The 13,948-nt window shown below is 35.3% G+C and overlaps 2 protein-coding genes across 2 annotated transcripts in view; one reads left to right on the top strand and one right to left on the bottom strand.

Moving 5' to 3' along the window:
* The window catches only part of LOC148169086 (uncharacterized), a 100,092-nt gene extending 86,905 nt beyond the window's left edge, over positions 1–13,187 (top strand). Inside the window, exons 6-7 of the mRNA XM_088045543.1 lie at positions 12,113–12,196; positions 12,924–13,187. Coding sequence (XP_087901669.1) covers positions 12,113–12,196; positions 12,924–13,087 — 248 coding nt within the window. The 3' untranslated portion in view covers positions 13,088–13,187. The remainder of the gene's footprint in view (positions 1–12,112; positions 12,197–12,923) is intronic.
* Positions 8,544–9,986, bottom strand: LOC148169087 (anillin-like). The gene is made up of 3 exons (XM_088045545.1): positions 9,715–9,986; positions 9,503–9,656; positions 8,544–9,453 (listed from the first exon to the last, which is right to left on the bottom strand). The coding sequence occupies exons 1-3, from the start codon at positions 9,976–9,978 to the stop codon at positions 8,567–8,569; spliced, it is 1,305 nt and encodes a 434-aa protein (XP_087901671.1). The 5' UTR covers positions 9,979–9,986; the 3' UTR covers positions 8,544–8,566.
* Positions 13,188–13,948: the final 761 nt, after the last annotated feature.

The raw sequence follows: 13,948 nt of genomic DNA, 5'->3' as shown, positions 1-13,948 counted from the left end.
ACCACAGCCTAAAAAAGTGGCAGACTCTGAGAGAGTATCGGGATCGGAGTCATTTACACATTCCTTCAGCTGCTGGGAAAAACGCACAAAAACTTTGTTTTGGATCATTTCATTTTAACCACGCATGTGATCTTTATTATCACAGTTTGTCGATAAGCACCTGTTGGGTTTTCTCCTGAGGCTCCAAATAAGCAATTTGGCTTTAAAAATTAGAAAACTTCCAAAACTTTGATCGGCCATAACTCATTTACTTGTTGTCGGATCTCAATTTTAAACCTAGATGTGGAATCTGTGGAAACTTCTGCGTAAAATGATGTAAATAACACAAGTTTACTCCAAAAAATAAGCGAGATATCGATATCTGAGGTTTGGTATACTTTCAGTCATGAATTTTCGCGAAAAACTGCAACTTTTGAATTTTGCAAAAACTAAGAACCATTTTTTATGTAAAAAATCGCGAAAAAAACGATGGCGCAAACCGCATCTCGATATCTAAAATAGTTTCTGAGATATCGCACAGGAATTGTTTTGAACCTTCAAAAATTTGGCCCTCTGGCGCAACCCAAAAATTTAAACGGCCACAACTCAGTTATTTGTTGACGAAAATTAAAAATTCTTATGTTTTTGTATCCAGCGTGACATTCTGCGTTAAATGAGCCTAAATTTGTTGAGTTTGCTTAATGAATAAACGCGGCATTAGCCAAAAACTGTTTTGAAGACGTCATTTTAGGGTGATTTTCAATCAATATTTTCAAAATGAAAACGACGTTTAATAGCTTTGAATTATACATCAGTCGAAAAAGGAGCTCTAAATCTATCTACTGCCCAAATTTGAGATTGATCGAACAAATAGTTTACAAGCTATAAAAAAAAATAAAAAAAATGACAAATTTTCATCGTTTGAGTCGGAATTTTATTTCGCAAAAAATCGACTATCAAATTTTGGGCTTTTGGGAACATTTTTTAACGTAAAGTGAGCCGAGAAAAACAATAGCGCAAACCGCATCTCAATATCTCTATTAATTTCCGAAATATTTAACTTTGAAAATTAGGAAAAATGAGAAAAAATGAAAATCAAGTTTCTAAAATTTTGATTGGCCATAACTCAGTTATTCCTTGTCGGATCTGAATTTAAATTTCAGATTTGGAATCTGCGCAAAATTCTGCGTACACTGATGCTTAATAACTTAGTTTGCTCTAAAAAATAAGCGAGATATTGATATCAGAAATTTGACATAGTTGTAGTCAAAAATTTTCCTGAAAAACTGTAACTTTCGACTTTTAAAAAATCCAAGAACTATTTCTTATGTAAAAAATCGCGAGAAAAACGATGGCGCAAACCGCATCTCAATATCTGAAATAGTTTCCGAGATATCGAGCACGAATTGTTTCGAACCTTCAAAAATTGGGCCCTCTGGCGACAACCTAAACATTCAAACGGCCATAACTCAGTTATTTGCTGACAAAAATTCAAAAATTCTTATGTTTTTGGATTCAGCGTGAAATTCTGCGTAAAGTGAACCTAAATTTGTTGAGTTTGCTTAATGAATAAACGAGGCATTGGCCCAAACTGTTTTGAAGACGTCATTTTAGGGTGATTTTCAATCAATATTTTCAAAATAAAAACCACGTTTAATAGCGTTGAATTATACATCAGTCGAAAGAGGAGCTCAAAATCTATCTAGTGGCCAAATTTGAGATCGATCGAACAAATAGTTTACGAGTTATGGCCAAAAATAAAAAAAATGAAAAATTTTCATCGTTTGAGTCCGAATTTTTTTTCGCGTAAAATCGACTATCGAATTTTGGGCTTTTGAGAACATTTTCTAACGTAAAATGAGCCGAAAAAAAGAATGTCGCAAACCGCATCTCAATATCTCTAATAGTTTCCGAAATATTTAACTTTAAAAATTACGAAAAATGAGGAAAAATGAAAATCAACTTTCCGAAACTTTGATCGGCCTAACTCAGTTATCTGTTGTCGGATCAGAATTTAAATCCCAGATTTGGAATCTGCGGAAAATTTTGCGTACACTGATGTATAATAACTCAAGTTTACTCTAAAAATAAGCGAGAAATCGACCGCAAAATGTTGACATAGTTAATTGTGAAGTTTAATTTTCGTCTTTTAGACGCCCATAATTCAATTATTTGGATTCCGCGTGAAATTCTGCGTAAAATGAGCTCTATTAATCTAAGTTTGCTCTAAAAATAAGCAAGAAATCGATCGAGGAAAGTTTATATGATTTTAGTCATAAAATTTGAAAAATGTCTCTCGAACCTCATATAATCGAACTTTATTTGGAGCTACCGGAAAGCAAGGAAAAAATGAAATTGAAATTCCCCTGTTGTTTTCCGCGCGTGCAGAAAATTAGCTCTTTGTCAGAAAATTTTGATGTTTTGGGATTCAGCGTGACATTCAGCGTAAAATGAGCCTAAATTTGTTGAGTTTGCTTAATGAATAAACGAGGCATTGGCCAAAAACTGTTTTGAAAACTTCATTTTAGGGCGATTTTTAATCAAAGTTTTCAAAATGAAAACGACGTCTAATAGCTTTGAGTTATACATCAGTCGAAAGAGCCACTCGAAATCTATCTACTGGCCAAATTTGAGATCGATCAAACAAATAGCTTACAAGCTATGGCTAAAAATAAAAAAAATGAAAAATTTTCATCGTTTGAGTCGGAATTTTTTTCGCGAAAAATCGACTATCGAATTTTGGGCTTTTGGGAACATTTTCTAACGTAAAATGAGCCGAGAAAAAGAATGGCGCTAACCGCATCTCAATATCTCAAACAGTTTCCGAGATATTTAACTTTAAAAATTACGAAAAATGAGAAAAAATGAAATACAACTTTCCGAAATTTTGATCGGCCATAACTCAGTTATTTATTGTCGGATCTGAATTTAAATTCCGGATATGGAATCTGCGGAAAATTCTGCGTACACTGATGTATAATAACTTAAGTTTACTCTAAAAAATAAGCGAGATATCGATATTAGAAGTTTGGCATAGTTTTAGTCATAAATTTTTGCAAAAATTTGCAAATTTCGACAGTTAAAAAATCAAAAAATTATTTCTTACGTAAAAAATCGCGAGAAAAACGATGGCGTAAACCGCATCTCAATATCTGAAATAGTTTCAGAGATATCGAGTACGAATTGTTTTGAACCTTCAAAAATTTGGCCCTCTGGCGACAACCCAAAAATTCAAACGGCCATAACTCAGTTATTTGTAAACGAAAATTAAAAATGAACTCAAATAAGTTGAGTTTGATTCACAAATAAACGAAGCAGTGAGCAAAAACTGTTTCAAAGAGTTCTTTTTGGGGTAATTTTCAATCACTGTTTTCAAGGTGAAAACGCCGTTTAATACCTTTGAATTATACATCAATCGAAAGAAAAACTCCTAAAAACTGATTTTAGGATGATTTAATTTAAACCACGCATGTAATGTTTATTATGAGAGCTCGTAGTTGCACCAGTCGATAAGCACCTGCTGGCTTTTCTCTTAAGGCCTCTGTAACCAATAAAAAAGCGTTTCGCTTTCAGCTCGGCCATAAACGTCGGGTGATTTAATTGTAAATGAAATAAAGAAAGGGAGTCCTGTGTTCGGACTGGTTTATTTTTAATTTGTCCATGGGTCTCATTAAGCGTCCGGTAGCTTCATTTCTTAATTAACATCTCTTGCGTGTTATCGCGGAGAGTGATGTCGGTCGGCCGTCTTTATGTACCACTCTGATAGCCTCCTTTAGTGGATTCTGTGTAGGTCTACCTGTTTTATATCTCTGCATAGACACGCACACCTCTTATATCTTCCAGTTGTCTGCTGCCAGTCCAGACCCTAAATTTCGCCGCGATAAGACGTGTTTTATGGAAATATAGAAAAATGAGCGAGTGCAAGGTGCAAATGAATGAGTAATGCCAGCGCGGCGACAAGCGGACGTGAAACAAGCTGTTTATTCCGATGTTTAATTATTAAAAATTCTTTCAATGCCACATGAGCAACGTACACAACTCTAATTACCTCTTTTACTACATAATCATTAATTGGCACTATATACAACCATATCAGATGCTGGTAGGATCGCGGTTATGTCGCAACTTACAAATTGGAAATTTCGAATTCCTGAGGATTATTATCCTGATCATGCAAACTTAGCATAATTTGCCGTTTTTACGATTCATTAAATAAAAGAAAAATCATAATTATGTACTTAGTTGGACGATTTTTCCTAACGGAATGAGATATCCGGAAGAAGAGAACCCGCATGCTTTCTTATCGCTATTATCGCTGATTCAGAACTGATAAATGCGCTCTTTATTTCACAGACAATGCATGGCGGTAGGCAAATCGATCGCCTTTTCGGTGGCACTAGAAGACCTAGAGGATTGAAAATCGAATAAATCATGTTTACACCTGTTTGCATCGTCTTATCTCATCTTATTATGAAACCATCTGTCGGACTTAATTTTTTTTTAATTACAACATATCTGCATTAAAATTATTCCTTGCTGCCTCCAATTAGTTAAAATTCATAGAAGACAATTCAGGACTGGTTGTCGATCTCGCTCGACTTCCAATAACTGTAAAATTAATTATTACTTTAATTAGTTTTTGCCATATTTCTAAAATAATGATTAATAATAGTAATTGCAGCAGTTCAACAATGTTGGAACAAATCATCTTGTTCTTACTTGTTATTAATTAGATCTGACAGTGAAATACGCGCAATATGTTTTAGTACCGGGTTAATTGGCGGATTATGATCAAGAGAGAACTATTTTTAGAATTCTATGTTATTACGGCGTTAGTAAAAAATTGAATTTAAAAATGTAAAATTTCAAATTTTCCGCTCGAAATTTCGATGGTTGTGTGATTGCGAAATGAAGATCTCACTGTGAAACGCCGCATTATGCCTAAATTAACCTTTCTCCTGCAAATATGCCTTTCCAAAACAATTGTATTTACTAAGAATTTACTTTAGGAGATTTTAAGCGGCCACAACTCAGTTATTTGTTGCCGAACGTGGATTTTGAGCCCGGATTTGGAATCCGCGCAAAATTCTGCGTAAAATGAGCTATAATAGCACAAGTTTACTCCAAAAATAACCGAAATAATAGTTTTAGAACAGTTTTAGTTGTGAATTTTTCCTAAAAACTCCAACTTTCGACTTTTGGAAAATCTAAGAACGATTTCTTAGCTAAAAAATCACGAGAAAAACGATGACAAAAGCCGTTTTTTTATCTGTTGTAGTTTCCGAAATATTGAGCAAAAATGTTTTCGGACCCTCAAAAATTTGGCCCTTTGGCGACAACCCAAAAACTCAAATGGCCATAACTCAGTTATTTGTTGACGAAAATTAAAAATTCTTGCGGCTTTGGATTCAGCGTGAAATTCTGCGTAAAATGAGACCCAAATTTGTTGAGTTTGCTCAATAAATAAACAAAGCATTGGCCAAAAACTGTTTTGAAATCGTCATTTTAGGGTGATTTTCAATCAATGTTTTCAAAATGAAAACGACTGTTAATAGCTACATCAGTCGAAAGAGGAGCTCAAAATCTATCTACTCGCTAAATTTGAGATCTATCGGACAAATAGTTTACTAGTTATGGCCAAAAATAAAAAAATTGAAAAATTTTTATCGTTTGAGTCGGATTTTTTTTCGCGAAAAATCGACTATCGAGTTTTGGGCTTTTGAGAACTTTTTCTAATGTAAAATGAGCCGAGAAAAACAATGGCGCAAACCGCATCTCAATATCTTTAATAATTTCCGAAATATTTAACTTTGAAAATTAGGAAAAATGAGCAAAAATGAAAATCAAGTTTCCGAAATTTTGATCGGCCATATCTCAGTTATTCCTTGTCGGATCTGAATTTAAATCTTACATTTAAAATCTGCGTAAAATTCTGCGTACACTGATGTATAATAACTTAAGTTTACTTTAAAAAATAAGCGAGATATCGATATCAGAAATTTGGCATAGTTTTAGTCATGAATTTTTGCGAAAATTTGCAAATTTCGTCTGTAGAAAAATCAAAGAACTATTTTTTATGTAAAAAATAGCGAGAAAAACGGTGGCGCAAACCGCATCTCAATATCAGAAATAGTTTCCGAAATATCGAGCACGAATTGTTTTAAACCTTCAAAAATTTGGCCCTCTGGCGACAACCCAAAAATTCAAACGGCTATAACTCGGTTATTTGTTGACAAAAATTCAAAAATTATTATGTTTTTGGATGCAGCGTGAAATTCTGCGTAAAATGAGACACCCAAATTTGTTGAGTTTGCTTAATAAATGAACGAGGTATAGGCTAAACTGTTTTGGAAACATCATTTTAGGGTGGTTTTCAATCAAGGTTTTCAAAATGAAAATGACGTTTAATAGCTTTGAATTGTACATCAGTCGAAAGAGGAGCTCGAAATCTATCTACTCGCCAAATTTGAGATCTATTGGACAAATAGTTCACGAATTATGGCCAAAAATAAAAAAATTGAAAAATTTTCATCGATTGAGTCGGATTTTTTTTTTGCGAAAAATCGACTGTCGAGTTTTGGGCTTTTGAGAACTTTTTCTAATGTAAAATGAGCCGAGACAAACAATGGCGCAAACCGCATCTCAACATCTCTAATAGTTTCCGAGATATTTAACTTTGAAAATTAGGAAAAATTAGGAAAAATGAAAATTAAGTTTCCGAAATTTTGATCGGCCATAACTCAGTTATTCCTTGTCGGATCTGAATTTAAATCTTAGATTTAGAATCTGCGTAAAATTTTGCGTACACTGATGTATAATAACTTAAGTTTACTTTAAAAAATAAGCGAGATATTGATATCCAAAATTTGGCATAATTTTAGTCATAAATTTTTGCGAAAATTTGCAAATTTCGACTGCAGAAAAATCAAAAAACTATTTTTTATGTAAAAAATCACGAGAAAAACGGTGGCGCAAACCGCATCTTAATATCTGTAATAATTTCTAAGATATCGAGCACGAATTGTTTCGAACTTTCAAAAATTTGGTCTTCTGACGGCAACATAAAAATTCAAATGGCCATAACTCAGTTATTTGTTGACGAAAATTAAAAATTCTCACGGCTTTGGATTCAGCGTGAAATTCTGCGTAAAATGAGACCCAAATTTGTTGAGTTTGCTCAATAAATAAACAAGGCATTGGCCAAAAACTGTTTTGAAAACGTCATTTAAGGGTGATTTTCAATCAATATTTTCAAAATAAAAACCACGTTTAATAGCTTTGAATTATACATCAGTCGAAAGAAGAGCTCAAAATCTATCTAGTGGCCAAATTTGAGATCGATCGGACAAATAGTTTACAAGCTATGGCCAAAAATAAACAAAAATGAAAAATTTTCATCGTTTTAGTCGGAATTTTTTTCGCGAAAAATCGACTATTGAATTTTGGGCTTTTGAGGACATTTTCTAATGTAAAACAAGCCGAGAAAAACAATGGCGCAAACCGCATCTCAATATCTCTAATAGTTTCCGAGATATTTAAGGAGGAAAAATGAAAATCAACTTTCCGAAACTTTGATCGGCCAAAGCTCAGTTATCGGTTGTCCGATCACAATTTAAATCCCAGATTTGGAATCTGCGGAAAATTTTACGAACACTGATGTATAATAACCCAAGTTTACTCGTAAAAATAAGCGAGAAATCGACCGCAAAATGTTGACATAGTTAATTGTGAAGTTTGATTTCCGTCTTTTAAACGCCCATTATTCAATTATTTGGATTCCGCGAGAAATTCTGCGTAAAATGAGCTCCATTAATCTAAGTTTGCTCTAAAAATAAGCGAGAAATCGATCGAGAAAAGTTTATATGATTTTAGTCATAAAATTTGAAAAATGTCTCTCACCTCATAGAATCGAACTTTATTTGGAGCTTCCGGAAAGCAAGAAAAAAATGAAATTCCCCTGTTGTTTTCCGCGCGTGCAAAAAATTACTCTTTGTCAGAACTAGAATGAAATGATTAGATTAACACGAATCCTGCAGAAAACCTCTTCACGGATTCGCCCACTCGCAGTAATCGCGCTCGAATCTCGTTTCAAGATAATCATTGCGTCGAACTGCATGAGAAATTGTTTGATAAACTGGGTGTATAATTTTTGTTTACTTTTTAATTAGAGGGCAATGAAGCAGCAGCAGTGGAAGTGAAGTAGGGCGGCGCCCCTACAGTAAAGAGGCCGCCGTCTTCGATTACTGGCTATGACTATGCACATTATCGTCCATCTCGCACATAAATAATACCCCCGCAATCTGATTGTTTTTGCCAAGATAATAACACAACAAATTTCTTATTTTTTATTAAATTCTGATTGGTATTGTTAATAGTGCATACAATGGTACCAGAAAAAACCGCCATGGTTTATGATTTTAACCGGCGACAACGATGGTAGTGATGGATCTGTGACGTCCAAAGACTGGTGGTCCTACATTTGAATATAATGTAACGCCGTCTGCTCAAACGAGTTTTTACTGAATACGACGAATATTTAAATCACCAATCAAAGTGTACGGCTGGATATATTTACATGTTAAAAAATCTACAAATTGTTACAATTCTTAAATCTAAGAGCTTCGAGGACGAAGTTTATGTCCCTGAGCCAACTTCTCAACTCCTCCGTGGTGTCAAACATAAAAAAGTACTTTTCTTGGGGAGTCTCAATGAGGATGGATCTTCTCCGGCTGCACACCTCCCGAGGAGCTTCTTCTATTTTGTCCCCCAAACATTGAGACAAGTCTAATGTGATCAGAGGCGACACTAAATCTTCATCGTTTGGTGAAGAGAACACCATCATCGAGTGTCCGTTTAAAGAGCACCACCTTCGATCCCAAAGAAAAGTGTCTTTGACTCCGACCCCCATTGTGGCGAAGCCCCGCCGCTTATTCTCAATCTTAAAGTTGGCGGTTTCTACAGAAAACATCGCAAAATTCTCCAAAGTGGAGGTTTCACTCATCCTAAAACTCCAGGCTTTCTGGTGGACGTTGGACGCCACCACCTCCACCTCCCCCCACAGCTGAAACGACGTCTTCAAAATCGAAGTTTCTTCGAACTTCGAGGTGTTGAGATTCTTGTACTGGAGCTTCATTGTTGAGAATTTCCGGGGAGTTTTCCACGGAAGAACAAACTTCGAATCTTTCATCCGGTAACAATACACCTGAACTTTTATCTTGAAGTTCAGAGTGATGGGAAACGTGAAGTGCTCGTTGAAGGCAATCTCGCCCGTTCCTCTTTGGATACTCGACGCTTTAACCTCGTCGTCGTTCGTGAGCACCAAGACAAAGTACAAAGTTTCGCTTCGTTTGATCCGGGACGTCTTCACGTTGAATTTAAAATTAGACAACGTGAGAGAACCAACTCTCACGTCTTTGGAGCCGACCGAGACGTAGTCTTCGCTGATTCTTCGTTTTAACATCTCCACGCGGCGACCTGGAGGAACATTTACAACACCAATTTAAAGAGGACAAGGCGGACTTACCACTCTCCAGAAGCACTTTTTCGGCGACGAGCTTCTCTGTCCAGAAGCCAGGGTGTTTACTCAGATGTGAAATTATTTTGGACGCTTCTTTCATTTTGAGGCATTCAACGTCTCGTCGACCACGCAACAACAAGAATTCTGTCATTTTTCTGGGCTGCAAATTAAAACTTACTTAACTTAACTTACTTATAGACCAAATTGTGTTTACTCACGGAATTGTTTTTGCGGCTCTTATCGACTTTGGGTTTGTTCTTTTCGGACTGGTCAAATAAATTAGTCAGAGTTGATCGATTCATTGACCTTGATGATGGAGGCTTTGTGTTGTAAATGTTGACTAAAAATCTGTCGTACTTTTGGTACTTTTTGGTGCTCATTTTCGGGACTGCGTCAATGAACGGATCTCGAAAAGTCAGAGATTTTAGGTGCACTTTTAACTCACTTAACACTTCTTGCAAGTTGGACTTGGACATGTTCATTTCACTGAGATGTTCGAACTGGGCATCCGAGTTTTGATAAATATGATAATTTGATCCCCACTAGAAAAAGTGGTAAATATTCGGCTTATGTTTCTTGGGAGCGATTGGGGTGGTAAGAGTCATTATCGTTGTGGTCAGAAGATAATCTTCTTAAATTTTCGCGTCAAATGGAGAAAATGAGACTATTTAGATACAGATTTAGGTACCATTTTTGGAGGTTTAAATAGGACTTTAATTTGTGTTAATGAATCCATAAAGTTGCAAAAACGTCATTTCTTTTGTCTGTCGCAGAACTTTGCTACAGTTTTAGTCATTAATTTTTGCGAAAAACTGCAACTTTTGACTTTTGGAAAATCAAAAAATTATTTTTTATGTAAAAAATCGCGAGAAAAACGATGGCGCAAACCGCATTTCAATATCTGAAACAGTTTCTAAGATATCGAGCATGAATTGTTTCAAACCTTCAAAAAATTGGCCCTCTGGCGACAACCCAAAAATTCAAACGGCCATAACTCAGTTATTTGTGGACAAAATTTCAAAAATTATTATGTTTTTGGCTTCAGCGAGACATTCTGCGAAAAATGAGCCTAAATTTGTTGAGTTTGCTTTATGAATAAACGAGGCATTGGCCAAAAACTGTTTTGAAAACGTCATTTTCGGATGATTTTCAATCAATGTTTTCAAAATAAAAACGACGTTTAATAACTTTGAGTTATACATCAGTCGAAAGAGGAGCTCAAAATCTATCTACTTGCCAAATTTGAGATCTATCGGAGAAATAGTTTACGAGTTATGGCCAAAAATAAAAAAAATGAAAAATTTTCATCGTTTGAGTCGGATTTTTTTTTCGCGAAAAATCGACTATCGAGTTTTAAGCTTTTGTGGACATTTTCTAATGTAAAATGAGCCTAGAAAAACAATGGCGCAAACCGTATCTCAATATCTCTAATAATTTCCGAAATATTTAACTTTAAAAATTACAAAAAATGAGGAAAAATGAAAATCAAGTTTCCGAAACTTTAGATGGCCATAACTCAGTTATCTGTTGTCGGATCTGAATTTAAATCCCAGATTTGGAATCTGCGGAAAATTCTGCGTACACTAATGTACTGTAACTCTAGTTTACTCTAAAAAATAAGCGAGAATTCGACCGTAAAAGTTTGACACAATAATTCGTGAAGTTTTATGTCGAAACAATCAAATTTCCGACTTTCAAACGGTCATAACTCAATTATTTCGTGACGTGCGTTAAAAATTTGGATTCTGCCTAAAATTTGAGAGAAATGGAAGAAAGTTTAGATAGTTTTAGTCAAATGGAGAAAATGAGACTATTTAGATGAGGATTTAAGTACCATTTTTGGAGGATTAAAAAGTACTTTAAGCAGTGTTAATGAAGCGAAAATCTAAGAATTCTTGCGTAGTTTGAAACTTGAAGAAGCACCAAAAATCTCGAAATCCAAAAAGCCGCAAAAACGCTCTTTCGTCAGTCGCAGACAGTCCGGTTTCGGCGTCTGAAAAAGTGGCCGATTTTTCGTTCATGTGCTATCTCGTCTTAAGACCATACTCATCCGACACTATGAAATATTTATGTTATGCGTCCGGATCTTATCTATCTGCAAAAAGTCCCGGGACACCATTTAAAATTCTATACGAGTTTGCAGGATCCATTTCTTTATCTTTTAATATTAATGCCATCCCAAAGTCTTTGTATTTATCCCGCAAAAAGTCATCTATCGATAATTATCAATCAGTTGCCCTTTAAATGTCGCGCTAATTAATCGTATCATTAAAGGTTGTGAAACTCTTATTAGAAACTCGGTTGCGATATCGACAAAACCACTTCAATGAGAGCAACTTTACTTATTTTATTATGTTGAGAAAAATCACTCCGATAATGAACGATCGATCATAAATAATTAATCGATTCATGCATTATTGATTGGGAACTATATGATAAAACACGGAGCTCGTTAACATAATCTGGTTCGACCGAAATAGTCATCCCTAATTGATCGCTTTTTATTGACAGAAATCATCAAAAGTCACAATGGTTTGAATTAATTAAATCAATTTCGTCGTTGTCTAGAAGATGTTCGTTTAAATTGAATCGTCCAATAATTTCTCTATTTTTCAGGTGATAAACCCCACGCTTGCGACCTCTGCAACAAGAAGTTCGCGTTGGCTTGCAATTTACGCGCGCACATGAAGACCCATGAGGGTAAGCTCTAAATTTATTAGATCTGTAGTTACCTAGTTAATTGACTCGATAAATAATTCCAGCATTTGCATTCGACACTTTTATTAAATTACAAAGTTGCGCGTAATTAAGATATGACCAATGCATGTAAACATCGACAACTATTTCAATAATTTTATAAAATAAATGGGTGTGGTCTTTATTCACAATAAACTGTGAATATTCATAAATTTTTTCGAAGCTTAAGCAGTGTCGTGTAGGTCGTAAATAAGATCAGACATCGAATAATTCATGCTTATGAAAGGAAATTGCACTCGATTTTTATTTAAGTTCATGGAAGCTTCAATTAACACGAAATTTGATAAAAAACATTAATTAATAACTCTAGTTGAATCCAAAAAAACGCGTGGATCAGGTTAGCCAACCGTTCTCATAATTCTCAAGTTTCCGATAACCGCACCGATGCCCTAGCACTGCACTGGAAATTAAATGACACTGAAAATACTATAATCAGGTTGGTGTCCCTGCAATTACGTATCAGGGAACAATTTCTGGAAGGTCTAGTCGCATTAGCCTAGTCTATAATTCTAGCCTGAGGTGGCCCATTTTGAATTCCACCAATTTATAATGCATTAGCAGAGAACATTTGAAATTATAATAGGCAAAATTTGACCGCCATAATTGAAGTGACCAACCCCGTGGGAAAAAATTCGGGTTCTATGGTTGGTAATCCTTATTTTTTTTACAGGTGATCCACAAGAAGAATGCACCAGATGCGGTAAGATGTACATCTGCAATGGAACCCCAGACGTGTGTCCCAAATGCAGAGGTCAAAATAACAACGCTCCTCATGGAGACTCCGCGGAAGATTCCAGTGGTAACCACACCGAAGATAGCAACACACCGGAATAACCACCCTGTATATATTTCAGTGTACATACTTTTGAGAAACGTACTACTTTTTGTAATAATTTATACAATATTTATTCGTGTTATTAAGCTAATTAGTGCGGAGATGTTGCTAATTTTATTCGGAATTATAAACTGCCATATAGGGGTTATTAGAGTTAATAAATCAATAATGATGCTAGTTTACCTGCCTTCAGGTGTCTTAGACAAATACTCCAAGCGATGTCTCTTGTTTAGAAGCTCAAATCCTCCGAATTTTTCCGTGTCAGTTTTGGATCGGTTTAACATAAATTATAAGACACATTACAAAATGGAGGTTTTATTCGTGATTGTAATATATTTTTTTATTGAAACATCAATTAGTTGACACGATATTCTAGACAGATAATAATTATAACGGCTCAAGCCACGGCCTAATCTGATGAGCGTGACAGCATCGAGTTGACATATCAGACTGACATCGGCCTCTAATTAAACCCGCGAACATGAGTGTGTTTTAATGCGGGGATTATTGGATATGCCAGCGGAAAACAAAAAAAAATTATACACCGCGCTTCAAAACGATTTGAGTCGCCTTTAACTAGACCAAAATCGTTTTGAAACACGCTGTAGTTACAATTATTGAACTGTCATTTAATTATTTAAGCATCAATGTCCAGGACTGTACCGAGCCTGGTTTAACAATGTATCGAATCCAGCCCTGCAAACTTGTTGTAATTGTTATTCTTGAACGCGTCCTATACACCATTTTTGACAGCAAACAAGTATAGGTAAGACAGCGGAGGCGTTCGTACTCTTATTAATAATCAGATGGTCAAGTCGGTCTGGTAAAGTGAACTCACTGTGACATATCCAAGTTGACAG

Source organism: Gnatocerus cornutus, chromosome 9 (genome assembly GCF_029298725.1).
Source record: "Gnatocerus cornutus isolate USDA-ARS CGAHR chromosome 9, icGnaCorn1.1, whole genome shotgun sequence".
NCBI lineage: Eukaryota > Metazoa > Arthropoda > Insecta > Coleoptera > Tenebrionidae > Gnatocerus > Gnatocerus cornutus.
The sequence above is the reverse complement of the archived record's forward strand: the minus strand, read 5'-3'. Positions and strand labels throughout refer to the sequence as shown.

Excerpts from the sequence above, each read along its gene's own strand:
- LOC148169087 (XM_088045545.1), bottom strand. The coding sequence starts at position 9,978 with ATGAACATGTCCAAGTCCAACTTGCAAGAAGTGTTAAGTGAGTTAAAA. Across the intron at positions 9,657-9,714 it reads AGAGCCGCAAAAACAATTCC|CCCAGAAAAATGACAGAATT; the intron begins GTGAGTAAACAC and ends TTTAATTTGCAG. Across the intron at positions 9,454-9,502 it reads AAAAGTGCTTCTGGAGAGTG|GTCGCCGCGTGGAGATGTTA; the intron begins GTAAGTCCGCCT and ends ATGTTCCTCCAG.